Consider the following 27,837-nt stretch of genomic DNA (forward strand, 5'->3'; position numbering starts at 1 on the left):
CCACACCCATGCCTATATGATTCCTCTTTACCCCAAATACACCTTTCCATCTACAGATATCCTACTTATCCTCAAGGTCCAAACCAAGTCAGACACCCCTCTCAGATAGAAGCCTCTGGTTCTGCCACATCAACCCATCAGGATATAACTCCCTATAGGCAAACCTGCTGTGCTACTCTCTCTTCCTCATTTGTAAGTCTCAATACTCTGCCTTAAATTATCATTTTTCATGCAGACAGCACGTCTGTTCCACCCAAATCAATTTATGAGGTTCCTAGATGAAAAAGAATGTATTATTTTCATCTCTGTAGTACCTTCCACATCACAAAGGAGGTCAATATGTGTATTGAACCATCTGTGTTTGAAAACATATATATTCTACAAGTATTAGCTAAACTTCCAATTCTGTCATTTTTAAAACAGAAAAAAACCATGGGAAGAACTAATATTTTTGACCAAACTTCTTTAACATTTCTTTTCTTTAAACATTTATTTAGTAAATAGACCTACCCTATAACCCAGCAGTAGCACTGCTAGGAATTTACCCAAGGGATACAGGAGTACTGATGCATAGGGGCACTTGTACCCCAATGTTTATAGCAGCACTCTCAACAATAGCCAAATTGTGGAAAGAGCCTAAATGTCCATCAACTGATGAATGGATAAAGAAATTATGGTTTATATACATAATGGAGTACTACGAGGCAATGAGAAAGAACAAAATATGGCCCTTTGTAGCAACGTGGATGGAACTGGAGAGTGTGATGCTAAGTGAAATAAGCCATACAGAGAAAGACAGATACCATATGTTTTCACTCTTATGTGGATCCTGAGAAACTTAACAGAAACCCATGGGGGAGGGGAAGGGAAAAAAAAAAAAGAGGTTAGAGTGGAAGAGAGCCAAAGCATAAGAGACTCTTAAAAACTGAGAACAAACTGAGGGTTGATGGGGGGTGGGAGGGAGGGGAGGGTGGGTGATGGGCACTGAAGAGGGCATCTGTTGGGATGAGCACTGGGTGTTGTATGGAAACTAATTTGACAATAAATTTCATATAATAAAAAAAATTTTTTAAAAATAAACATTTATTTAGTTTTGAGAGACAGCAAGACAGAGCATGAGTGGGGGAGGGGCAGAGACAGGGGGAGACATAAAATCTAAAGCAGGCTCCAGGCTCTGAGCTGTCAGTACAGAGCCCGACGCGGGGCTCAAACTCACAGACTGTGAGATCATGACCCGAGCCGAAGTTGGACACTTAACCGACTGAGCCACCCAGGCACCCCTGACCAAACTTCCTTAAGGAAGGCACCCCTTCCTTAATTTGGGGGGGGCGCCTCGACAGCTCAGTCAGTTAAGCATCTGACATCAGCTCCGTTCATGATCTGGCGATTTGTGAGTTTGATCCGTGCTGACAGCTCAGAGCCTGGAGCCTGCTTCAGACTCTGTCTCCCTCTCTCTGCTCCTCCCCTGCTCACTCCCTGTCTCTTGAAAATTAATAAAAACATTAAAAATAAATTAAAAATAATAAAATAAAATAAAACACTATTAATTTTTGACGATACCTAGTTCATTACTTACCTCATCCAAGGATCCAAGTAGTTTACTGAGAGGCTTAGGAGTACTGACACTGTCAAGTGGAGTGCTAGGCCGAGGCATTGTGTTAGACATTGTCAGGGAAGGAGCTGGCAGCCCCGGAATGAAAACCTTTCCCACCTGTAAGCAATGAAAAGATGTGGACAAAAATACTGGCTTTAAGGTATCATACCCTTAAACAAACTGTTATGGCACACAAGCATATATTTCTTTTGACATACCAAATTTTACACACCAAACACGACTAAAAAACAAAAAGTATTAAAATTTTAGTAATGTATTAAATTCCACCATCCAACTACAAATATCTTGGTATCATTTCTCTTGGTCTGATTCCTTCTCTTCATTACTGATGACTTCCTTCTGGCAGGAAGGAAGATGAATGCTAATATAGTCACAACGTTGTACAAAATTCCATATACTATGCATTTTCCTACCATATTGGTGGTAGAGACAGCAGGGACAGTAAGCTTTCAGAGACTATAAGCAGTAATCTTGTTAACTAAATCTCCAGGCAGAGAATGGACATCAATTACTTTCAAGGGGCTAAAAAAGTGGGCTGAGTGTTGCTCCAGAAATTAAATCCAACATAATCCAAACTGTGCTCTCGAGCTCATAATGTGCCTTCCTTCATAAACTCTCAAATATTTCTTCTTCAAAAAACTTTATCTTAGCTATCCATGGGGTTCTCAGGAAAAACACAACAGAAATTCACATCCATACAGGCTGAAAATTCCCAACAAGCCTCAAAGGAAATATTCAGAATTTAAGTGAAATTCTAACAATATCCATATATGTCAATATACTACTCAAAAGCTAATAAAATTATAAACGTCACCCAAGCAAAATCTTCAGGATTAAAAACCAAAATGAGAGAACCAGTATATATAAAGTTTTTAAAAAGCTATGGGGTCGGGGTGGGGGTGGGGGGGGGCACGCCTGGGTGGCTCAGTCAGTTGAGCCTACAGCTCTTGATTTTGGCTCAGGTCATGATCTCATGGTTTGTGGGTTTGAACCCCACTTTGGGCTCCAAGCTGACAGTGCAGAGCCTGCTTGGGATTCTCACTCTCTCTCCCTCTCTGCCCCTCCCCTGCTCACGCTCTCTCTCTCTTAAAATAAATAAACATTTTTAAGAAAACTTTTAAAATGTTATAAGAGACCTCACGTTAATGAAAATATGGAGTAAGCACGTTCCATGCTATTCCTCCCAGTAGTTACAACAGAATCTGCACAAAATTGTTAATACAATGGAATACATTGGCTAGGGGCCAAAGAAACAGGAAAAACCTAGGATGATTCCCTAGGCATTTTTGTTTCTTTCACTCTTTCCATAAGCAGGTCTTAAGCTCTCAAGGGGCCTGCAACCCAGAAATGGCCACAGGTGCAAACCAAGAGGCCCCAGGTAAACCTTGCTCTTTTTAGACAAAGTGTCAAGAAAACAGTGACCAAGCAAGACAGAAACATCTTCACCATGCCTGCCCCACTCCAGGAAAACACTAGGAAAAAAAACCATGGCCCTCAGGCTCCTCCTTTTCAGCAGCTGTGGTCTGGAGACTAAGAGCAGAGTTCTACTGTTCCCTCTGCAGGTGGCGTCCCTCCCCCAGCATAGGGACAGTGAGCCAAGCCTATCTTGCACGGCTGCCCTGCATAACTAGGTGGTATCTCCTCCCCTCCTCATCAGGCACTGTAGGGGCAGAGACTGTGGACAGAGTGCTGCTTTCACTGCCAAGAGGCAGCCCGTCTGCACCTCCCCAAGGTGTGCAAAAGCTATGAAGGGGGAGGAGCACTGGCTTTCATCCTTATTCTACAATAATAAGGCAGCATACCTCTCCCCTTCCACCATCCACAGAATTGTGGGTGAGGCACTGTGTTCCATCCCCACCCTGCAATAACACGGCAGTAACTCCTCTCTGTCCCAACTAGGAAGTGAGAGGAAAAATGGAAAGGAAAGAATCAGAGAAAAGGATTTCTTAAATATGTGTATGAAATCCTGTGCAGGCCTCTGAGTGAGCCATGTGTGAAACTGGCCAACAATGACACCGTAAAAGATATGATAACTAAACACTGATCTGTAACACCATTCAGTTCTCAGGCTGTCCTCTGGGTAGCACAGAAGTTGGTGCTGACCACAATCTCATTAAGACAACTGACAAAAGAAAAAAATACAGGCCCCAGAAATACTGCTCTCCCTGGCCCAAGAATCAGGAAAGAAGTAGCCTAACAAGATCAAAAACTTTTAGACAAACACCATGGGAAAAACTGTGCCCCACCTCTCAACCCCGTCAACAATGGCCAAGAAGGATACCTAGACTTCCATTCTAACCAGCTGTAACAAGGCACAAATTTGGAGACAAATTTAAAAAAAGAAGAAGAAAAAATACAAACAGAACTACAGATTCACAAGAATGTAAAGCAGCGTTCAGAACACTCACACACCACTGGAGGCAAGGAGTAAAGGGAGACGTTGTAGACCAGTACAACCGGTACAACTTAAGCCTTGGATGACAATTTGGCACCACATGGCCAAGATGAATACGCATAGACTCAGAAGGTTAAGAGATGTGTGTAAGAATTTTTTTAAAGTATTATTAGAGGAAACAACCAAAGTAACACAAATACTAGTGCCGGTAAAATGGTAAAAGTTTTGGTAAAACCAAAGGACTACTATGTAACAGTGAATGAGTAAACAGCTACACATTGACATAGATAAACCTAAAAATTATATAATGTTGAACAAAAGAATGAAGTCATATATGGTATGATTTCCTTTATATAAAAATTCCAACTTAAGGAAAACTAAACAACTTACTCCTTAGTGGCATGTAGATAATTGCAAAAAACCTAGTTAATAAAAATAAGGAACTGATTTATTACAAAAGCCAGGATGGTATCTGTCCAGAGGGAGGCAGGGAACACCCTGCAGACTATAAAGATACTGGCACCATTCTAGTTCTTAACCCGGTAGTGGTTACATGAAGGGTCACTTCATTATTCTTCAAATTATATACACATATTTAAATTTCATAATTTAAATTTGTGAAATTTATATTATTCTGTATGTAAATGTCACAACTGTTAAAAAATATATATATGGCCAACATATTATACATTTAATGAAACTTTACAAAAACTTTGAGACTTAACAAAGCTACCCATACATCAGTTTCAAAACTACATTCTTTTAACATTTATTCATTTTTTTTTCTTTCAATATATGAAATTTATCGTCAAACTGGTTTCCATACAACACCCAGTGCTCATCCCAAAAGGTGCCCTCCTCAATACCCATCACCCACCCTCCCCTCCGTCCCACCCCCCATCAACCCTTAGTTTGTTCTCAGTTTTTAAGAGTCTCTTATAACATTTATTCATTTTTGAGAGTGAGAGAGACAGAGCATGAGCAGGGGACGGGCAGAGAGAGAGGGAAACACAGAATCCGAAGCGGGCTTCAGGCTCCGAGCTGTCAGCACAGGGCCCGATGCAGGGCTCGAACTCACTGACTGCAAGATCATGACCTGAGCTGAAGTCGGACGCTTAACCGAATGAGCTACCCAGGCGCTCCTCAGAACTACATCCTTTATAAAACTTCAGGTTAACTTTTCTTTTTAATAATCCATCTATACTCATTAAAGGTTCCCCATCTTGGGGCGCCTGGGTGGCGCAGTCGGTTAAGCGTCCGACTTCAGCCAGGTCACGATCTCGCGGTCCGTGAGTTCGAGCCCCGCGTCAGGCTCTGGGCTGATGGCTCGGAGCCTGGAGCCTGTTTCCGATTCTGTGTCTCCCTCTCTCTCTGCCCCTCCCCCGTTCATGCTCTGTCTCTCTCTGTCCCAAAAATAAATAAAAAACGTTGAAAAAAAAAATTAAAAAAAAAAAAAAAAAGGTTCCCCATCTGTGCCAGGTTCATAGCACCAATCCATCTAATGGCAGTGAGTCCCAGGCCTCCAAACTGGAACCAACCTAAACGGGAGACCATGTTTTCAACTCTTAGAAAAATCTTCTGCCAAACCCTACAGCCGGGGGTAACTCATATTAAATATTAAACAAATTAACATTAAAAAATAATAACCAAGGAGGTTGTCGTACAAAAGGATGAAATGCTATATTACTTACCCGAACCACTCCTGTGTACAGCACCAGGTTTCCGCTGCCTTCAAGGACCAGCATGGTATCTATCTTCTGCAAAAAAAAAAAAAAAAAAAAAAAGACAAAAATTTTATTTTCCAATCTGGGCAATTATAAAACATAAAGATTTTCAACTTCTCAAGAAATGTGCCTGCATTTACCTCCACTGGAGCTGCATCCTTCGCGTGTATGTTGGTGATGGAGCCAAAGATGAGCTGAGTTTTATCATTACTCTCTTGAAACTTTACACAGCTAAATATTAAAATAAAAAGAGAAACAAACTACTGATATGTGCAATAAGCTGTACCAAGCTCAAAGGTATTCTAATGACTGGAAAAAGCCAATTTCTAATGGTTACATATTGTATGATTCCATTTATGTAACATTTTCAAATGACAAAATTATAGAGGTGGAGAACAGATTAGTGGTCACCAGGGGTCAGGGACGGGGGTGGGTGGGTATGTTGTATGGGACTATAAAAGAGCAGCATGAGGGACATCTTTAAAGTAATAAAAAAGCTCTGTATTTTCACTATGGTGTTTGCACAAACCAACATGTGGGAAAACTTCATGGAATCATACAAACACACACAAATGAGTACATGTAAAACTGACAAGGTTTACAATAAGGTCTGCGGATTGTACTAATGTCAATTTCCTTGTTTTGATATCGTACTATAGTTATAGAAGAGGTTACCTTTGGCGAATAGAGTGCAGGGTATGCAGGATCCCCCCTACTATTTTACAACTGCCTAAGTTTTATAATTATTTCAAAATAAAAAGGTAAATAAGTGGACAAAAGATCTGAATACACATTTTACCTAAGAAGATAAATGAATGGCTAATAAGCACATGAGAAATGCTCAACATCATAAGTCATTAGGGAAATACAAATTAAAAACACTCACACCCACTAGAATGGCTACAAAGAGACTGACAATATCTGATGTTGTCCACAATAAAGAGACTGGGACTCTTATAGATTGCCGGTGGGAATACAAAAGGGCACAGCCTATTTGGAAAGCAGTTTGGCAGTATCTTAAAAAGTTAACATGAATTTACTATTCAACCCAACAATTTCACTCTTTTTTCAAGAAAAAAGAAATCATAGATGTCCACACAAAGATTTCTGCTCCAATGTTCATCGGGGCATAATTCACAATGGTCAAAAAGTGGAAACAAACCAAATGTCCATCAACCAATGAATGGATAAACATAATGTGGTGTATCTACACAAAGGACTACTACACAGCAAGGGGAATAAAGAACCCATACATGTTACAACATGGTAGATCTTAAAAATCATTATGCTAAGTGAAAAAAGTCAGCCACAAAAAAAAACAGTTTGTATGATTCTATAAAATCTCCAGAAAAGGCAGATCTACTAGACAGAAAGCCTATAAAGTGGTTATTTGAGGTTGGGAGTGAGCAGACTGCAAATCAAACACAAGGGATATTTTTAAGGGGACAGAAATGTTATAAAACTGGATTACAGTGATGGCTACGTTAGCCCTGTACGTTTACTAAAAATCACTGAACTGTACACTTAAAACATGTTAATTCTTTTGGTATGTAAAATATTTCCGTAAAGCTACTTAAGTCAAAAAAAAAGAAAAGAAGAAAAAGCAGCCCTAAGTTTACTTACACAGAATCAATGGGAAATCTACGCACTTACCGTAACTGGAGCTCGGACTCCACTAAAAAGCACAAGAACTTCTGCCCACATAGGTCAGACGTAATAAACACTTTTGAGGCCTGTGAATTTTTCTCTCTGTAGTAGATATGGTAATAAAGTGACTGTCAACGCTGGTTCCAAAATCTACCATGGTAACTATTAATGAAAATATTCTGCAAGAAATCTTAAAACCACTTGGGCCAAGCAGTTACAGTGAAGACCCAAAAAACACTTCTAAGATTAGAACCTCATGATCTCTAGGATTCTTTTCAGCTCTCTGAGTCCATTCCACAGCTTTTTTGGGGAATAAATTATAATAAATTTAATCATTATCAGTGACCTTTTTAATTCCATATTATTAAAGTTATCTACTGCTAAGCAATGCAAACTTGAATTCCTATCCCTTGTAAGGTATAAGGGGTCAGACTTCTTATAACATGACCTCTCCTATCTATCCTTTCTTCCTCTCAGATTAGGCTCTACTTCATCCCTCTTTTTAAAACCATACCTCTAATTCCCAATGATTTCTTTCTGGAGTGGTACAGAAAACCATAATTCTGTAAAATAAGGATCTGCAATATTTTCAATTTGCCAATAGATATTTAAAGACAATGATTTTTAAATGTAGGAAATTTTTATTTGTAAGAAACAAAAACAGAGAAGCTACTTCAACATTGTATTCACAGCCTTACCTTTCTCCAGCTATACCCATTCCCTAACCCCTAAGAAAATGCATTTGCCTTCTGTTTCACAGAGAAGATGCGGCTGTAAGGCTTGAGCCCAATCTCCTGCCCTATGTATCTGATAACCATCCCCATCTTTCATCTCTACCTGCCCACCTCCCTCCAATACCCCCCCCAAAGCCTAATCTCTCCACTTGTGCTCCTTTCTGGTTCCTCGTTCCATTCATCATTTCCTCTCTCCTGTATTTTTTTAATGCTTTCCCTACTTTGGATATATTCCTTACAGCCTACTCTTTCACATTAAGATAAAAATCTTGAAACATGAGGATGGACTGAATATTAAATCATATAAAGGACTTACTGTTAATTGGCTGGGTATAAAAATGGCACTGTGGTTAGGTAAGATGTCCTTACATTTTAGGGATATGCATTTAGTCACGAAGACTAATTTTCTCTAATGTAATTCAGCAACAACAAAATTCTCCCTTGACCCTGACACTCCCTCTTTTGCTTCCTCATCCCCAAAGGCAATCCTTAAAATAATCTGTATGTCAACGTTCACTCCCCCAGTCCATATTTACTTCTTCCACTGCATTCCACTCCACAATCCCTCTCCAAGGGCTCTGGCCAAAGTCACCAGTGAACTCTCTGCCATCCAGGTACCTCCTCTCTGAGCTCATCTCTTAGTGCCACACCTCACCAGCACCTGACAATACTGGCAGCTTTCTTTCTGAAAGGCTCTCTCTTCTTATTTCCCGTGACAACTCTGCTGCTTCTCCCACCTGCGCTCTCCCACTTTGTCTCTCTGTAGCGGTTTTGTCTCTTTTCTCTTTTCACTTCCAAAAACTTAAGTTTCCAACATTTCAGTCCCTAGCCCTCTGACTCTATACCACCTGATCAACTATTTGGAAGTCTGAGACCCCTTATGAGCATATACTGAGTATTTAAACCTTCTCCTTAGGAAGAGGCCTATACACATGTGCACAGGATTACTGCATGATGCCAGCTTCCAGAACCTCTGCAACTGCAAGCTCATCCACAGGCCCTCCAGGAACCCAACTTCCACACACTCCTTAACTTCCAACCCACCTCCTTGCCTCAGTCATCACTTATAAGCCAACAACTTCCTTCCACATTTATTGCTCTGCTCTTTCCCCTGAGTTTATGACCCACACACAAAGCACCTCCTTAACAGCCCTCATTAAACAGACCATCTGTAAAGGGTAATCTCTCTCTCTCTCTCAAGCCGCCCCTTTCTCAGCACTTGCCCTTCCTTCCTGCACAAGCAAAGCGAGAGTATTTACACATACCACACACTCATACTTCTGAACTTCTGATCCCCCTGCCTATGTGCCCTTCTTCCCTTTCCCACCCGGCAAATACCTATTCATCTTCCCAAAGCCCTACCAAAGAGTAGGCACTTGCCTCTGTGTCACCATCCTTTAGCTGTCTCTTTTTGAACAGGGACAGTGACCAATTTGCCTATGAACCCACAGCCAGTAGCACACACACTGGAGTGGGCTGAATTAATAAATGATCAAAGAGAACATAAAAGGAGACCACACAGAACAGAGGTCTGAGTTGTGTTTCCCAAAAACAACAGCTGACACTCAACCAACATAAAGAGAAAACTTAAAAAAAAAAGTGCTATAAAATCCCAGGTTTCTTAATCTACAGAAACATCATTAATCTCTCTAAAACATCAAACACCTCAAATCTGAGAGATTATTACTACTAAGGAAGAAATAGGAAATGATAAAAGAATATTTTTATAATCATTTTAATATCACTAATATCCTCTATTGGAACCGATGTAGCCTTAACATTTATCTCTGTATTTTTATAAATATTAACAACTGATTATATTAAAAAATTAAAAGGAAACTTCAGGCAAAATACCAAGTAATTTCTAAGACTTATATCAACATTTTTCTTTGGATATAAAAATATATACTCCAAACCTTATATTAGTAATCGTTTCTGTCCACAAATGGTCAATACAAAGTTCAGGAACAATTGGCTCTGTTTCTGGTGCAAGGAAGGAGCCATTAGAATTACTATTTGGAGAATGAGAAATACTATGTCTCTTTGGAGACTGATTATGGCTTGAAAGGTTGAACCTCTGCACCCCTGAAAAAGAGTGCACTCCTAAGGCAGGAGAATGAGCACGACTGCAAAATAAACAGAGAGAGGGCATCACAGTTAATAAGGCAGGCTGACAGAACACGCTTTCCAATCATACTTTCCAAAACTATGTACCGAGTGCATTCATGGCTTAATCCCAATCAGAAAAACATTTTTTTAAGGGAATAATTAAATGGTTCACATTAACATATTCTAAAGATTTAAAATTCTTGTTAGAATTCATCCTTTTAAAAACTGAAGCTTGAGTTCATTTTCTGTCTTAGAAAATGAACTGTTTATATTATTCAAAAAAGGTCCAAACTACATTCCTATATATTCAGACATGTACATACCAACAAAACTATGCCCCTCTATTACCAGATAGATATTAACAAAAACAAAAATGCTAATGCAAATTAAGACCAAAAAAATACACACATATATTTATTTGCAACTAATATTCATCAAATTGCTGTCACTCAGTGGAAGAAATGAGGCAACCAATCTGATGACAACAGGCAGCTTCTAAATAGGACTTCTTTTATAAAACTGCCAGGAGACCTAGATGTCTTAGCAAAAGTAAAACAACTGGGATAATAGCTATTTTCCCTAAAAAATACCCCAAGAGTTGTCAACAGAAATTTTAAATCCTTCAAAACATTAAGAGAAAGTTTGAGAAGAAAGTATCTCTTTCTTGGGATATCTTGTTTAAAACAAGGAAACACTTCCACACTTAATTCCCACCTTAGAGCTGCCATGTTGGAAATAGAAGGTGAACGAGAGTGGAGACTGGGTGAGGAGGTCGAGCGACTCTGACTGTGAATGGAGGAGTAATTCTGGAAAGGTGAAGCCACGGGGGAATCTCCTTTGGAGAGGCTTCTGAGGTGTGCTGTGAGGGAGCTACTAGTGGCCACATTCTGTGGGGTTCCCCCCTGTTCAGAGAACTTTAAGACAACATTCTCTTCCTTAAGTCAAAATGATGAGAAGGGGGGGAAAAAAAAGGCAATAATTAGATCAAAAGGGTTATTTCCTGGTGAGAATTCAGGGTAGAAGCCAGTTATTAAAGACACAATATTTTTTTTTCCTAAGAAGCTCAATCCATTTCACAAATGATTCTTCCAAATACATGTGAAAGTCCTCAGTGTTAAAATCCTTTTATATTAACAAGTGACTTGCCTCTATCCTTACCTCTGTTTTGACTCTCCGGAGAGCCCACACAGAATGCAAACTTTGAACAGTGTCATAGGTCATTATAATGGAAGGGTCAGTGTTGAGAAAAACAATTTTCATGGCATGATCTACAACATATTGCACTCTTGATGAACCAAAAAGACCTTAAAGATAAAACAGAAATGACCAATGAATTTCATAAGACAGTTCTTTATGAAGAAACTTCATGCAACTCCTAAAGAGAAACCAAGCCAATTAAGACACAAAATCCATGATTATAATTATATGTATTTTACATATAATATATATTTATATGTATTTATTACATATAATTATATGTTTTGTATATAATTATATATAATTATATAACCACCCTGAATTTTTAATAAATTCACTTTGGGTATCAACTCCCTCAAAATACATTAAAGATAAGAGTGTTACCAGTTTCAATTCCACATACATGCAATCCAATGATGAAAATTTGTGCCTACTCACCATTAAATCAGCCACAGGTAGAAGGTCTGTGACTACTCAACAGCTGACTGATTTGAAAATTGCAATCAAATATTCTGCAAAGTTTCACTGCTTTACTGTTCTTCTGTATGAAATCTGTCCTTTATAATAACTATTCTAACAGAGTTGAACAGTACACTACTATTTACTGAGTATATATGCAAAAAAAATATATATATATATACACACACATATATATATACACACACACACTGAGTATATATGCAAAATAAGTTTTTCCTAGTGAGTTTAGCTTTTACTTCTATAGTAGCCTGAATTGATTTCTATAACCTTATTAGCCAGCTTCCTCAACGCTTCCCTCTCAAAATATTTTTTAAGTTTTAAATAATTATTTTATAAAAATAAGAAGTATTTCATAAAGAAATGAATAAAATCACTCATAATTTCACCATCTCAAAATATCTACTATTAACATATTAGGGAGTATTCCTCCTAGTGTTTTCTCCTATATATGTAACAACTTTTTATGCTTTTACAAAATTAGAATCATACTGTATTCAGTTTTATATTCTATTTAACATTATGAGTAATTCCTAGTATCATTAAATATTATTCAAGAATATGATCAATAATGGCTTCACACCATTCAGTCACAGGCTCTAACATATTTATTTAGGTTGTAACTGTTACCAATATAATATAGAATTACTAACATGCTTTTCTGTAAAAAAAAAAAAAACAAAAAACAGAGAATAAATAGCTTAGGCTTTGTGGACCCATACTGATTTCTGTATGTTTTCTTCTACAACCCTTCAAAAACATAAAAACATAAAAACTTTAAAAACATAAAAACATAAGCCTTACAAAAACAAGCTATTGGCTGGATTTAGCCCATGTGTTGTAGTCTGCCAAGCCCTGATACAAAAGATTAAAACTTCAATGAAATTTCATATTGTGTGCTTTGGATAAAGTCCCAAATTGGTCAAAAAATATAAACATTTTGGGGTGCCTGAGTGGCTTAGTCAGTTAAGCATTGACTTCAGCTCAGGTCATGATCTCACGGCTCGTGAGTTCGAGGCCCATGTCAGGCTCCGTGCTGACAGCTCAGAGCCTGGAGCCTCCTTCAGATTTGTGCCTTCCTCTCTCTCTGCCCCTCCCCCGCTTGTGCTCTGTCTCTCGAAAATGAAAAATGTTTAAAAAAAAATTTTTTTAATATACCTATATAAACATTTTTTCAGTTTTCAAGTCCTCATTATTTACAATTACTTATCACACTTGGTCACATTTAAATTATTAAAATAAGCATCTAGAAATACCTGTAAGAAGTATTAAAAGTTCTGCATCTCAGCAAATTATTTCATTATGCACAGAGAAAGTGAATCACTAAAATTATATAGTACATACAGGCTGAAGAAACTACAATTTTTTCCTCAACAACAACAACAAAAAACTTAAGTTTATCAAAGTATTATTTATTTACTTATTAATTACTGAGGAACAGAGTCCAGAGCCATCTACAGGTAGGTTAGCAAGTATATCAATATTCCTGATTGATTACAGGTCCTATTTTTTTTCTTAACATTTATTTATTTTTGAGACAGAGAGAGAGCACGAATGGGGGAGGGTCAGAAAGAAAGGGAGACACAGAATCTGAAACAGGCTCCAGGCTCTGAACTGTCAGCACAGAGCCCAACACGAGACTTGAACCCACAAACATGAGATCATGACCTGTGCCAAAGTCAGACGCTTAACCAACTGAGCCACTCACGTGCCCCATACAGGTCCTATTTTTAATAAAAGAATAACTGTTAAAACATGGTATTCAAGAAGATCTTGCTTTAGTATAAATTTCATAATAAAAATGTTTAAACTATATTATTTCTATAAAACAAGCCCAATTTTCATATAAAGTTCCTTCAATTTCCTATCCCCCAAACTCAAAAAAAAAGCTTATATGAAAGAACTTATAAAAATACACTTACTTCCAGATTTACAAACAAGTGGAGTTATTTCATCTAGTGGATGCAGCATGCTGAACATAGTGGGTAAAGGTTCTCTAGTAATAAACAGATATAAATCAATCACCAACACAAAATGATTCCATTTGTATGCAAATTTTACACTTTGCCTGCAAAAAAGTACCTTCTCCAGATTCCACAAGCAACTAGAAACCTGTCACCTCAAAAAGCAACCCTCTAAACTTTTCCCAGTATCTTCTATTTCATTCCTAGAAATCCCTCCTCTTATACATGGTAATTCTGTGCATACACACACACATACACACACACACACACACACTCCCTCCCTCCCTCCCTTTCTCTCTCTCTCTCTCTCTCTCTCTCATGGAAATCAGTACAGCCCAGGGAATATCTCCAAACAGCAGTCATCACATTACAGAACAGAGTAATGAATAAGCATAAGGCGCTCTTTTTTTTTTTTAACCTCTCTTAGTGGCAGTGTGTCTTTGACAACTAAGAAAGAAATTTAGTGTCTTATACCAATTTACAAAGAAGTACAAACAAAACAAAAAGGGAAGGAAAACTTCAAGTAAATAAAAAGGTGGCATTGTTTTAAGGAGTGACTTTTAAGAAGAGAAAAAAAACAGACCTTCTATCTAAACACAGCAAGATTAAAATCTTTAAGCAATTTTTTAAAAACTGTCAATAAACTTTTAAAAAAGGGTTGGGGGGGGGCCTGGGTGGCTCAGTCAGGTAAGCGTCCGACTTCCGCTCAGTTCATAATCATCTCACAGTTGGTGGGTTCAAGCCCCATGTCAGGCTCTGCACTGTAAGGATTAAAGCTGTTAGCACAGAGCTTACTTCAGATCCTCTGTCCATCTCTCTCTCAAAAATACACATTTAAAAATACATACATACAAACATACATGCAAGTGTCCACTACTTGTACCAGGCTATGACAGGTACTATATGCTCATGCCCTTCAGTAAGCTCAAAATTTATTAGGGAGACAAGGTAAAGATGCTACTAATAAGCACCTACCATTTACTGCACACCTAATATGTACTAAGTCCTATTTCAAAGATTACATACATTAGCTCATTTAATCTTTGCATCAATCCTAAGAGTAAATGATCGTACTTCTGTAACAGGTAAGGAAACTAAAGCTAAGAAAGCTCTAATGACCTGCCCAAAGTAACACAATGAAAAAATGATAGCGCTAAGAACTGAGTCTTTTTATCTACAGTATGTGGTTGTTTAATTTTACTATGGGGTGAGGTGGATGGGAGGAAGCAGAAATAATTCAGTGCCAAGTCAGAAATAGAGCTCATGGAAACTATCATCATCCCAAACTTTTAGGTGAAAAATTTTACCTCAAAACATCAAAAAAGTCTGAACAATAATATACTGAACTGAGTAAGCTGAATACCTGGGTGGACCTGGAGGTAACTCATGTGTAGAACTGCTTCGTTCAAACAACAACCCATATTTGGTGGGCCAAACATTTGCAACCTATCAGGTAAAAGGATAGGAAAAAACAGAAGTAAAAGAAACGACTCTTCATAACATGTGCTTAAGAAACTATAGTGCATTAGATTTTCTTCCAATTTAATAAAAGCTTTTCCAAACATGATCATTAACTATACATATGTGTATATGTATATATGTGTACATATATATGTGTACACACACACACACACACATATATATATATATATATATATATTTTTTTTTTTTTTTTTTTTTTTTAAGTCCAAGACAAAATCAAATCTAAGCAAGAGCTCAGTCAGAAATCCCTGCCACTGGCTAATACTAGTACCAAAATGACAATGTGATAAAATTTTAACAATAGCACTAGGTATGAAAAAGATGATGAGAAACAGGAAAAAGACTACTATTGCTTATGTGCTTTAATATTCCAAAATGATTTCTTTTTAAAATTTAAACTGAAAAAAATCTCTCAGGAGAAAAAACCCATAATTCAATTTACTTCATTAAATAATTTATTTTTTGTGCAAAGGATGGAAAAATAGTATATTAAAGCAATTAAAATTTGGTTACTTTAAATTAATAAAAATAACATTCTTGATTACTACAAGATATAAGAACAGCAATACTTCTACAACCAATTAATTCAAGAATATTCTCCAACAAAATACAAAAACAGTGAAACACTCAACTTACCTGGAAAGGTAAAGAAGCTATATAATCCTTTCCTTCTATGCTATGCATGTTAATACATGAGCTTTGCAATATACATATGCATTTTTCTACTTCATCACTACCTGAAAAAAAAGGGTACAACAAGATTTATTCATTAAAAAAAAAAATCCCAACAATCAGAAACTGCCAATTCCCAACAGCACAAATTCTTTAATGTACCATATAAAAATGCATAGGTTGAACCACTATTATTAGTGACTACATATTTTGAACAGCAACAGCAACAAAAAAAACAAGCAGAGAAACATTTAGAGTAAGATGAAATGAAATTTCAAAAAGAAACTTACTGTAGGCCTTCTCAGATTTATCCTGTGATATGATGAAGTCACACCACAATGCCTAAAATCAAAACAAAATGCTTACCTGAGAAAACTGTATCTAAATGATAACCTATTCACTAATGGCATCTGACTAATAGCAATGACACCTACATCATACCTGTCCCTCCTCATCAGCTCAATATAATACACCATGGGAACAAAAAAGATGATAAAATTAGACTTAATTAATGACAAATATTATAAGGAAAGACAAACTATGTTTGCAAATAAGTTTTAGGAAAAGAGAAGGGAAGACGAAAATCCAAAAACCTACTGGACAGAAGCCCTGCAGCAAAAGTCAATTCAAATAATGGCCCACCCTCTATTATAGGTGATTATATTAGTAAAGCTTACTATACAAAGCTAAAAGGTTATCATAAGAGTTCAAAATTGCCAGCTATTTTATAATCTCCAGACTTACATAATGATCTCATCATTCTTAGACTGTCCTAGACTCACTTTAGAAAAAATCTTTAGGGGCACCTGGGTGGCTCAGTTGGTTATGCGTCCGACTTCAGCTCAGGTCATGATCTCATGCTTGTGGGTTCAAGCCCTGTGTCAGGCTCTGTGCCGACAGTTCAGAGACTGGAGCCTACTTCAGATTCTGTGTCTCCCTCTCTCCGCCCCTGCCCACTCTCATTCTGTCTCTCTCTCAAGAATAAATAATAAACATTAAAAAAAAAAAAAAAAAAGAAAAAAGAAAAAATCTTTAGAAAAATTAACATTTTGGGGCGCCTGGGTGGCGCAGTCGGTTAAGCGTCCGACTTCAGCCAGGTCACGATCTCACGGTCCGTGAGTTCGAGCCCCGCGTCAGGCTCTGGGCTGATGGCTCAGAGCCTGGAGCCTGTTTCCGATTCTGTGTCTCCCTCTCTCTCTGTCCCTCCCCCGTTCATGCTCTGTCTCTCTCTGTCCCAAAAATAAATAAACGTTGAAAAAAAAAAAAAAAAAAGAAAAATTAACATTTTCCTTAAAGGCCCCACTTGTAAAATTCAAACTAGGAAAAGCCATTAGACTTCAACTAGCATGCTTAACAATCACTTATTGAAATTGTTTAACGGCATTTTGTACGTTTTTGTAATTATAGTAAGATATAAATTTACCACTTTAACCATCTGTAAGTGTACAAATTCAGTGGCATTAAACACATTCACAATGTTGTACAACCTCATCACTATCTACTTCTGGAACTTTCTCATCACCCCACTCAGAAACTGTACCCATTAAACACTGACTCCCCATTTCTCCCTCCTCCCTGCCCCTAGTAACCTTTATACTACTTTCTGTCTCTATGAATTTGCCTCTTCTAAGAGCCTCATGAAACTGGAATCACACAGGACTTGTCCTTTTGTGTCTACCTTACCATACTTTCGATGTTTTGCCATGTTGTAGTATCAGAATTTCCTGCATTTTTTAAGGCTGAATAATAATCCTCTGTATGTATACAGCACACATTGCTTATCCATTCATCTGTGTTTGGACACCTGGACTGGTTCTACCTACCGGCTACTGTAAAGGGCACTGCCATGAATACTGGTATACAAGCATTGGTCTGAGTCCCTGCTTTCAATTCTTTTTAGTTTACTTATTTATTTTGAGAGAGAGAGAGAGAGAGAGAGAGAGAGAATGAATATCCCAAGCAGGGTCTTCACTGTCAGCACAGAATCCGACACAGGGCTCGAACCCATGAACCACGAGATGACCTGAACCGAATCAAGAGTCAGACAAACAACTGAGCCACCCAGGCGCCCCTCCCGGCTTTCAGCTCTTTTGAGGATATACCTACAAGTGGAATTCCTACATCATATGGTAATCCTATATTTACCTTTTGGAGGAACCACCAAACTGTTTTCCACAGTGGTTACTTTCCATTCCCACCAGCAATGCACAGCGTTCCAATTTCTCAACATTCTCACCAACACTTGTTATCTTTGTTTTTTTTTAATAATCATCATCCTAGTAGGTGTGAAGTGGTATCTCACCGTGGTTTTGATTTGCATTTGCCTGATAACTAATGATGTTGAGCGTCTTTTCATGCGCTTATTGGCCATTTGTAGATCTTTAGAGAAATGTCTACTTAAGTCCTGTGCCCATTTTTTAATTGGACTGCTTGCTCTGCTGTTGTTGAGTTGTAGGGGTTTTTAATGACATTTTAGCAAATACAAGTTCGGAGAAAAACAGGCACCAGAGCTGCACTCCAATCTGAAATGTCCAAAGTCTGCACTGCACCTCAGTCTCAACTTCCTCTTATGAAACTCTACCCTCCCAGGCTGTAAAACTAGATACTTCAGTCTCCTTTACCCCTAATATCTAAGAAGTCGCTTGCCCCCTCTCTACCTATTTCCCTCAGCCTTGTCTCTCGCCTCCATCTCCCCATTGTCTTCAGGCGCCGATCTCTTTCGCCTGAACCACCACCAAACAGTATTCCAGGCAACAGTCTCTCCAGTCAGTCCTATATGCTCCCACCAAACTAATCACTTCTCAAAATACAAAACTGATCCTGTACTTTCCATTTGCAACGTAGGGGATAAGCTGCCTTCTGCATACAGTTTAAAATACAAATTCCTTGGTTCACATACGAGTGTAAGTTCGGATCTATCCAATACCTGCCAGCATCTACCCATAGCCACACCCTGCATACAGCCATTCTGAACTTAGACAAAGTCATGTTTTTCCATCACTCTCTTTACACTGAACACCTGTCTCACCTAAATCTAAGTTACTAATAGTTTGCCATATCTGTTTATATACATACATTTGCATTCACGTGGGATTGAGGGGACACTATTTGAATTACACATTATGACACTTTACCCCTAAACACTTCATCATGCACTTCCTATAAATAAACATGGTTTCCTATATAGCCACAAAACCTGCCTAAGAAAAAAATGATTTTTGAACATCACTTAATATCCATTCCATTTGCAACTTTTTCAAATTTTCAAATTTTCCCAAAACTGTCTTTTTTAGCTCATTTTCTAGAACCAGGATTCAAAGTTCACTTAACAAGTTTCAAAAAATATTGCATTTGGCGATGCCCCTTTAGTCTCTTTTTAATCTAGACAGGTCTCCACCTTCTTTTCTTTCTCCCCGACTTTCTAAAGAGACCAGAATCTAGACTGTGCCCCCAATTGTTTTCTCATGGTGTTTTTTCTTTAAATTTTCTATTATGGGAAATTTTAAACATATATCAAGTAAACAGAGTAACATAAGTCCCATCAGCCAGCTTCAATAATTACCAACCTTTGGCCATTCTTGTTTCGTGTACACCTCCAACCCACTTCTCATCTCATGATAGTTTACAAATTGATCCTCTAGTCCCCATTATTTCCTATAATTGAAAATTAGGTCTAGATATTCAAGTTAAGTATTTGAGAAGAAAAGGTAGTAGGTTGACATCACCATACCTCGTGCTGCATTACAGCTGGAGGCGCTCCCTTGTCCCACTATCATTGATGATAAACTCAATCAATCTGGTTGAGGTGGAGAATAACAGATACCTCCAAAGTAGAGATACAGTGTCTCTCCACATTACAAACAATCCAGAGGGCAACACTTTGGTGCCATGATCATATCCTTTTACCCAAAAGTGTTAGTGTCCATTTACAATCTTTGTCTGAATCAGTTATTACCTTGGATGCTAAAAAATGGTGATTTTCGGATGAATGGATAAAGAAGAGGTGGTGTGTATATATATATATACACGTGTATATATATACACATATATATATATACATGTATATACATATGTATATGTATATACGTGTATATATATATACATATATATAAATACACGTGTATATATATACAACGGAGTATTACTTGGCAATCAAAAAGAATGATTTGCAACTACGTGGATGGAACTGGAGGGTAATATGCTAAACGAAATTAGTCAGAGAAAGACAAATATCATATGACTTCCTTCATATGAGGACTTTAAGAGACAAAACAGATGAACATAAGGGAAGGGAAACAAAAATAATATAAAAACAGGGAGGGGGACAAAACAGAAGAGACTCTTAAATATGGAGAACAAACAGAGGGTTACTGGAGGAGGTGTGGGAAGGGGGATGGGCTAAATGGGTAAGGGGCATTAAGGAATCTACTCCCGAAATCATTGTTGCACTATATGCTAACTAATTGGGATGTCAATTAAAAGAAAAGAAAAAAAAGAGTAGACCCATGTTCCAAGTGTGATCAGGCCAGCCAATATCAATGGATTTGTTTGCTGCTTTTATGTCTGTCCAGCAAAGGCCACAGTTCATAGCGACATGCAGTCAACTAAAACTTTTTCAGAGAATTTCTATGTGAGAAACTATTAAAGGCCATCTTCTCCAATTTGAATTAATTCAATTAATTCTTTGAATTCAAAACAGGATCTCTACAGCTATAACAATCTCTGATTCAGCTTCCGACCTTTCTATTAATCCTAACCATATCTAAGCCTTATTTCATTTGTTTTAGTCTATATCCAAGTCTGTCAAACTCATTTTGAATCTTGATTCTGTCCAGGAATATATTCAGGTTTTTTTTTTCCATTTATTTCCTTCCCATATTGATAAGTAAGCCTTCTCTATCTTTACCTACCTCTGAAAACCATCTTTGAGGGTAAGGACTAGAAAACGTCTTAAGGTTGGGGTGCCTGTATGGCTCAGTTGGTTGAGCATCCGACTTCGGCCCAGGTCATGATCTCACAGTTTGTGAGTTCGAGCCCCACGTCGGTCTCTGTGCTGACAGCTCAGAGCCTGGAGCCTGCTTCAGATTCTGTGTCTCCCTCTCTCTCTGCCCCTCCCCCACTCATGCTCTGTCTCTCTGTCTCTGTCAAAAATAAACATTAAAAAAATTGTTTAAAAAAAAAAAAAAGAAAACATCTTAAGGCATTAAGGAATCTACTCCTGAAATCATTGTTCCACTATATGCTAACTAACTTGGATATAAATTAAAAAACAAATTAAATAAATTCTTATTTTAAAAAAATGGGGATTTTCTAATTCCACCACTCCCTTATTTATTCACTGGTCTACTATAAATATGGGTTTTCCTTCATTAATTGGAGATGAATTGCATGTCTTCCAAAAAGGCAGGGCAAATGTTTAATTCTTTCTTTTTTTTTTTTTTATTTTTTTTTCAACGTTTTTTATTTATTTTTGGGACAGAGAGAGACAGAGCATAAACGGGGGAGGGGCAGAGAGAGAGGGAGACACAGAATCGGAAACAGGCTCCAGGCTCCGAGCCATCAGCCCAGAGCCTGACGCGGGGCTCGAACTCACGGACCGCGAGATCGTGACCTGGCTGAAGTCGGACGCTTAACCGACTGCGCCACCCAGGCGCCCCTAATTCTTTCCTTTTAATTACCAATTTCAGGATAGAATTAGTTTTAATAGCCAACTACAATGATAGCAAACTAGGGATTTCCTTTCCCTTACTCTTTTAGTATTACTATGAGCCCAATCTTTTTTATTAGATATTCTGCAATCATAGTGATCATGTGTTAAAATATTTTTGTACCCTGAATGTCTTATAAGTTTTTACTTACAATAAATCAAATTAATCAAGGACAATGTTTAAAGATTATCCTTAAACCGACAAAAGATAGCATAAAAAAGGTGATGATATAGAAAACAAATGAAATTTTATTTTCCTATCATCTTCACTACACGTTAAAATATACATCCAGTTGCTGGGATCGTTATGCTATGTTTTTATCATTTCTGTTAAATTAAAAAAAAATTTTTTTTTAATGTTTATTTTTGAGAGACAGAGAGAGACAGCATGAGCAGGGGAGGGGCAGAGAGAGAGGGAGACATAGAACATGAAGCAGGCTCCAGGCTCTGGGCTGTCAGCACAGAGCCCAACGCGGGGCTCGAACTCACGAACCGTGAGATCATGACCTAAGCTGAAGTTGGACGCTTAACCGACTGAGCCACCCAGGCACCCCATCATTTCTGTTACATTTTAATACAAAAGTTTGTTGTATTTAAGTGTTAAGTAATCAACCAAATGCTAAAATTCAAATCAACTCACCTGCTGAACAGGACTGTCAACTGTAAATGCTTTATAAACAGCTAATGCCTGGCTTTTACTTCCTTTGCTCCAGATCACCATATTTCCAGCCACGTAGAGTTCCTCATCATAATCCACTTCTTCTCCAATTTCGCTGACACCTTTCCTTAACTGCCAGCTTTCCTTAAAAATTAATAAATGTAAGACAGGTTAATAAAGCACTTTCTCAATTGTATGGGACAAGACATTAAATCAAACGGTCATCCAAATATAAGTCTCTTTCTCTCTGGAGTAAGACACAATCCAAACCCAGCTCTTAGAAGGTTTGATGCCACCGATTAACATGGTGGGTGTGTAAATCTTACAGGATTTTATGAATAAGAATTTACTCAAAAATTCTATTAACTGCCTTATACTAATATATTATTCTGCCAAAAATATTACACCTTATCAACAAACCTCATACCTTATCTATAGATCCAAAAATGAAACCAACATACTCGGGACACAAAAAAGGTATATTAAGCATATACGGGGGTGATGCAAGGGAGCAGTGAAGTACACGTGGGAATCACTGGTGGAGTTTATACACAATGCTTATTTCCCAGTTTCACAACAACATATACACTCACCTTCTTCCCCTTGTCCTACCCATCAAAATGAAAGGGAGCGAAAAAGGTTTAGATTTCTAACTACATAAGCCTCCCCTCCCTGAGATTTTGTTATCCCAAAGGGATAAGGAAATGGAAGGCAGGAAAGACTGATTTTCTGACACACACTTGTATCTCACTCCCCTATGTAAGAATTACTACACTATCTATTTGTATGGCATTTGTTTCCTCCTCTAGAAACGTTCAGGTTTTGGGGTGCCTGGGTGGCTCAGCGAGTTGAGCGTCCGACCCTGGATTTCGCCTCAGGTTGTGATCCCACGGTCATGGGATCTAGCCCCGTGTCAGGCTCCACACTGAACATGGAGCCTGCTTAAGATTCTCTCCCACTCTCCCTCTGCCCCTCTCCCCGACTCAAGTGCACACTCTCTCGCTCACTCTCTCTAATTAAATTTAATTTAATTTAATTTAATTTAATTTAATTTAATTTAATTTAAAAAAAAGAAGAAACACCCAGGTCTTTTGTGGCAGGGACCATTTCTAACTCTACCATCTACTCATCAAATAACATGAAATCTGGTCTCCACATACTAAGCAAAGAGAAAGAGGTTCAAAATAGACCATAATCAAGCCTGGTGGCTCAGTCGGTTGAGCATCCAACTCTTGATTTCAGCTCAGGTCATGATCTCATGGTTTGTGAGTCCGAGCCCTGCATTGAGCATCAGGCTCCGCACAGCACAGGATTTCCACTTGGGATTCTCTTTCTCTCTTTCTCTCCCTCTCCTCTGCCACCCCCACCCCTACCCCGCTGGCAGGCACAGTCTCCCAAAATAAATAAACTTTATAAAAAATAAAAACAAAATAGACCATAACCATACTACTGAATTTGACTTCCATTATGAAATCATGAGTTATACATGTCTAAACAGCTATGACACCATAATACAATAATGTAATTATTCTAGCTTTTACTGTAATTACCAAATCTGAATCTCTACCCCCCAAGTAGCATTACATTCCTCAGTTGCATCTGAGTAACCTTAAATTATAAATAGATCACATCTCTCTAATTTCAAAAATATAATGGGAAACTTAATGGAACCTTCTGTTTCTCGTGGATTGTAACCTCCTGAAGGGATCCCACCAAGCCAGCAGCACCATCAGAAGACCATAACTCAGAGGCTGGCTGCAGCTGGCGAAGCTGAAGGTTCAAAGCATTAGGGTGGTGCTTGCAGTGGTCTCGACCAAAAGGAACAAATTCCTGCAAATCCCCGGCTGCAATCATTGTTGCCCTTTCTTCATAGAAGTTCGACATGGGTTCCAAATATCAACATTATTTCTGCATGAATTCAAACACATTCTGGTCAGCTTCTAGAGTCAAAACCAGAATATAAAGATCATAAAAGTAAACAAAAGAGTCATTAATCCTATCATATTATATAGATGTACGTGTAATCATAATATCAAAGGGCGTTCCAGATTCCATGAAAGGCATACCTAAAGGATCACTGGCATATTGGAATGAAACAAACAAAAACACATTACCGCTAACTCATCAGAAGTTGAAATACGGCTTTTAGTAGACCAGTCCACAAAAGACCTAACAAACTATCAAATCAAATGTCATCACCAGTTTTGACATGCCAATTCACTTAAACATATAACTACAACCAATTCCAATTTTTGGTGAAACCAGAACCAAGGCATGAATAACCCTGGCCATGGAAAAGTCATGCTTATAGCAAATTTAAGAGTGCTAGCTTTTAATTAACACAATCTATTACACTACAGCTCATTACTGCAAAGACGTAGATGAGCTCTAGATGGAAAAACGCTCCTTTACCTCCAAAACACTGCTACATACAGTAATTGACAACTAATAAAATTCCCATATTCTATAAGGTGGTATATCTGGTGGATGCCAGTTCTGTCTCTGAGACAACACCTACATTAGAAATAGGTTTTGCAGCATCACATTTAAACTGCAATCCTTGAACACAGAAATCAGAACAAACATATAGATAACCTTTAGCGTCTGAAAACCACTACAGATAACCTTTAGCGTCTGAAAAACACTCACAATTAAGAATGCAATTAAATTTGACACAGATTTCTCATCTGAGGTTTTTTTTGGCATCAGTAGTTTTCATTGCTGCACTATCTCAAAGCCTCTGTAGTTTCTATGCAGCAGAGTTGCAAAGCTATTTTGCTGTGAATCAACATTCCTTAGATAACTGTATGTCACAATCGTGGCACTTATTTCCTCCTGCTGAAATTCAGAATTGAGAACACTTGAACTTAGGACATAACTAATAGAGTGCCTTGCAAAACTTACAAGAAAACAACAAAACTCAGCTGGTCTTCCTATTTCCTAGTCAACAGGATGGCCAGCATTAACCTTGTGACTTTGTCCAACTTCAGTTGTGCAATTTCAAAATGTTATTCTATCAAATCTTCAAGAAAATTACATTATTACAGAATTAATTTAACAGTACAATATCTTTTTGTACGATTAGAACATCTTTAATACTTTTAAAGTACCCCAAATTTTTACGTTTACTCATTAGAGCAACAAAGAAAGCTACAAATAAAAGTACTATGTTACATTAATAAGATAAATCAAGATATGAACATTGGTTACTAGGAACAAAAACTACCCTGCCAAAGGTAACCACAAAACTGCCTTAAGAGGAGACCCAAATGCACAGGAAACGCATCTCGCGTAGAGTCTCCGCAAAAAGGCAACGCTTCCTCGGCCTCCTTAGGGTTAGGTGAAACCAAAAAGCTAAGCCCCTGGGCCTCAGAAAATTCTGTCCGAGAAGCAAGGAGCCGTAGAGAAGCTGAGGCCCACATGGGACACCGCGTCCAGCTCAGGAAGGAAGTCAACGAGGAGTGGAGCGGGGAGGTGCACCCCGGAAAGCCCAGCCCGCAGGCCGAGGACCCCTTGGCGCAAACGGGCGCCTAGGGCCTGCCCCTGGACTCCCAGCCCTCCGGTCACCGGATGCAGGTCAACCTCGGGGCGGGTGCGAGGTCGTAAGACATGTGGTGAGTCACCGGACGCTGCGGGCCCGAGCCCGCACCTGTGTAACTCGGGACGCGTCAGGCGCGGCGAGCCCCGGCTGCTCCCCGGAGGCGCGGGGGCCGAGGGGGCCCGAGGGCAGCGGTGGGGTCGGTCACGGTGACTCCTCGGCCGCTGCCACTTCTCATTCCCTCTCCCTCCCCTATTCCGGAGGAAGAATGGGCAGCAGCTACGGACGCGACTGCGAACGACAAGCAGGCGTGCAGGGAAGCCACTCAGGCGAGATGTTCAAATGGACGCTTCCATCTTTGCTTTCCCGTCCTGCCTCGCGCAGGGGCGGGGCGGGGTGGGGCGTCGCGGGAGGCGCGCGGCGGGACTTTGGTCCTAGCGCCTGCGCAGTTGCAGGAAGAAAGGAGTTGTGTTTTTCAACCTCTCTTGGGAGCGCAGCGAAGGTGTCGAAACCCTCGGCACCTTTGCCGGAACCTGTACCGTGATGGGCCCCCTCCTGGCGTCCAGATCTTCTCCAGGTTATGTCATTAGAAGCTTGAACTGCTCTTAACTCTGAATTAGGAAATACTCTGGCCAGTTTCACTCCAATCTCCAGACCCCCAAATGGGAGGTATTGTACTCCAGGCTTGGGGCAGAAAGGGAGGGACATGCGGATTTTCTCTCTTTGCCAGTGCACTTTAACTTTTTGGGGTCTGGACCCTTTAAAAAGTTGATGAACGCTATGGAGGCCCCGACAAAAACGTAGGGTGCAATTTCTGAGCTTCACAGACACTTCTATGCGATTCATAGACCCAGATTAAGAACCCTAGTTTTTATACCCCCGCCCCCCGTGTGGATTCAACTGTACAATACCACACTTACAGAAACTAGAAAACTTTCTTGAGCTCTGATCTCCCATTGCATGATATCTCTAGGTTAAAAGTATTGATAGGCGTCCTATTGCGTAAAAAATAGTTCAAGTTCTTTATCCAGAAATGTAAAGTTGGCTGAAACTTTATGTACACTAGGGTTTCCCCAGACACACTTTGCACTTCGTGGTCTGGTATCTCGTCTTTTTATTTAGAATGTTAGCCTTCAGGGTTTGGCTCAAATGCCTTTTCTCAGAAGCCTTCACTCCAACAGGAAAGCGGCTACTGAGGACTGAATGTTTGTCCTGCCAAAATTCGTACGTTCAAACCTAATGCCCCATGTGATGGCATTAGGAAATGAGACCTTTAGGAGGTGCCTAGATCATAAGGATGGAGCCCTCATGAATGGGATTAGTGTACTTTTTTTTTAAATTTTTTTTAATGTTTATTTATTTTTGAGAAAGAGAGCACAAGTGGGGGAGGGAGAGAGAGAGGGAGACACAGAATCCAAAGCAGGCTCCAGGCTCTGAGCTGTCAGCACAGAGCCTGACACGGGGCTCAAACTCACAAACCATGAGATCATGACCTGAGCTGAAAAAAGGCACCCCAGTGTGCTTTTTTATGAGACTTCACAGAACTCCCTGTCTCCTGCCACCCACCAAGCGAAGTCACAGTAAAAGACAGCTATCAATGAAACAGACAGCAGGTGTCACCAGACACTCAATCTACCAGTGCCCTGATCTCAGACATCCCAGACTCCAGAACTGTGAGAAATAAATGTTTGCTGTTTGTAAAGCCAGGCAGTTTATGGTATTTTGGTTATGGCAGCCCAAATGGACTCAGACAGAGACTCTCTTAGAAGTTTGAGGAGATCTGCCTTTCACTGTAGTCATTTACTTGAAAACAAAATATCCCCAGACTTCCCTGGCCTGATACAGGGATCAGATTTTGATCAAGGCAAATTGGTCAGTAGGAACGAGGCAGGAAGGAGCCACACAAATAATTCCCTTT

The 27,837-nt window shown here is 39.0% G+C and overlaps 1 protein-coding gene across 4 annotated transcripts in view; it reads right to left on the reverse strand.

The window, feature by feature from the left end:
• ANAPC1 (anaphase promoting complex subunit 1) overlaps positions 1–26,292 on the reverse strand; it is a 94,992-nt gene extending 68,700 nt beyond the window's left edge. For 2 of the 4 annotated variants that reach the window (XM_078444731.2, XM_081795226.1), the window contains exons 1-14: positions 26,031–26,292; positions 24,053–24,289; positions 22,364–22,525; positions 16,307–16,358; positions 15,981–16,081; positions 15,226–15,308; positions 13,821–13,894; positions 11,383–11,528; positions 10,939–11,159; positions 10,032–10,241; positions 7,388–7,483; positions 5,875–5,965; positions 5,702–5,767; positions 1,577–1,711 (exon numbers count right to left, since the gene is read on the reverse strand). In XM_078444731.2, the coding sequence (XP_078300857.1) occupies positions 1,577–1,711; positions 5,702–5,767; positions 5,875–5,965; positions 7,388–7,483; positions 10,032–10,241; positions 10,939–11,159; positions 11,383–11,528; positions 13,821–13,894; positions 15,226–15,308; positions 15,981–16,081; positions 16,307–16,358; positions 22,364–22,525; positions 24,053–24,265 (1,650 nt within the window). In that variant the 5' untranslated portion in view covers positions 24,266–24,289; positions 26,031–26,292. Of the gene's footprint in view, positions 1–1,576; positions 1,712–5,701; positions 5,768–5,874; positions 5,966–7,387; positions 7,484–10,031; positions 10,242–10,938; positions 11,160–11,382; positions 11,529–13,820; positions 13,895–15,225; positions 15,309–15,980; positions 16,082–16,306; positions 16,359–22,363; positions 22,526–24,052; positions 24,290–25,285; positions 25,990–26,030 lie in introns of those variants that run through there. The other 2 variants (XM_081795227.1, XM_081795228.1) reach the window with 2 other exon arrangements.
• Positions 26,293–27,837: the final 1,545 nt, after the last annotated feature.

The sequence above is a fragment of the Panthera onca genome, chromosome A3, assembly GCF_046562875.1.
Source record: "Panthera onca isolate mPanOnc1 chromosome A3, mPanOnc1 haplotype 2, whole genome shotgun sequence".
Taxonomy (NCBI): domain Eukaryota; kingdom Metazoa; phylum Chordata; class Mammalia; order Carnivora; family Felidae; genus Panthera; species Panthera onca.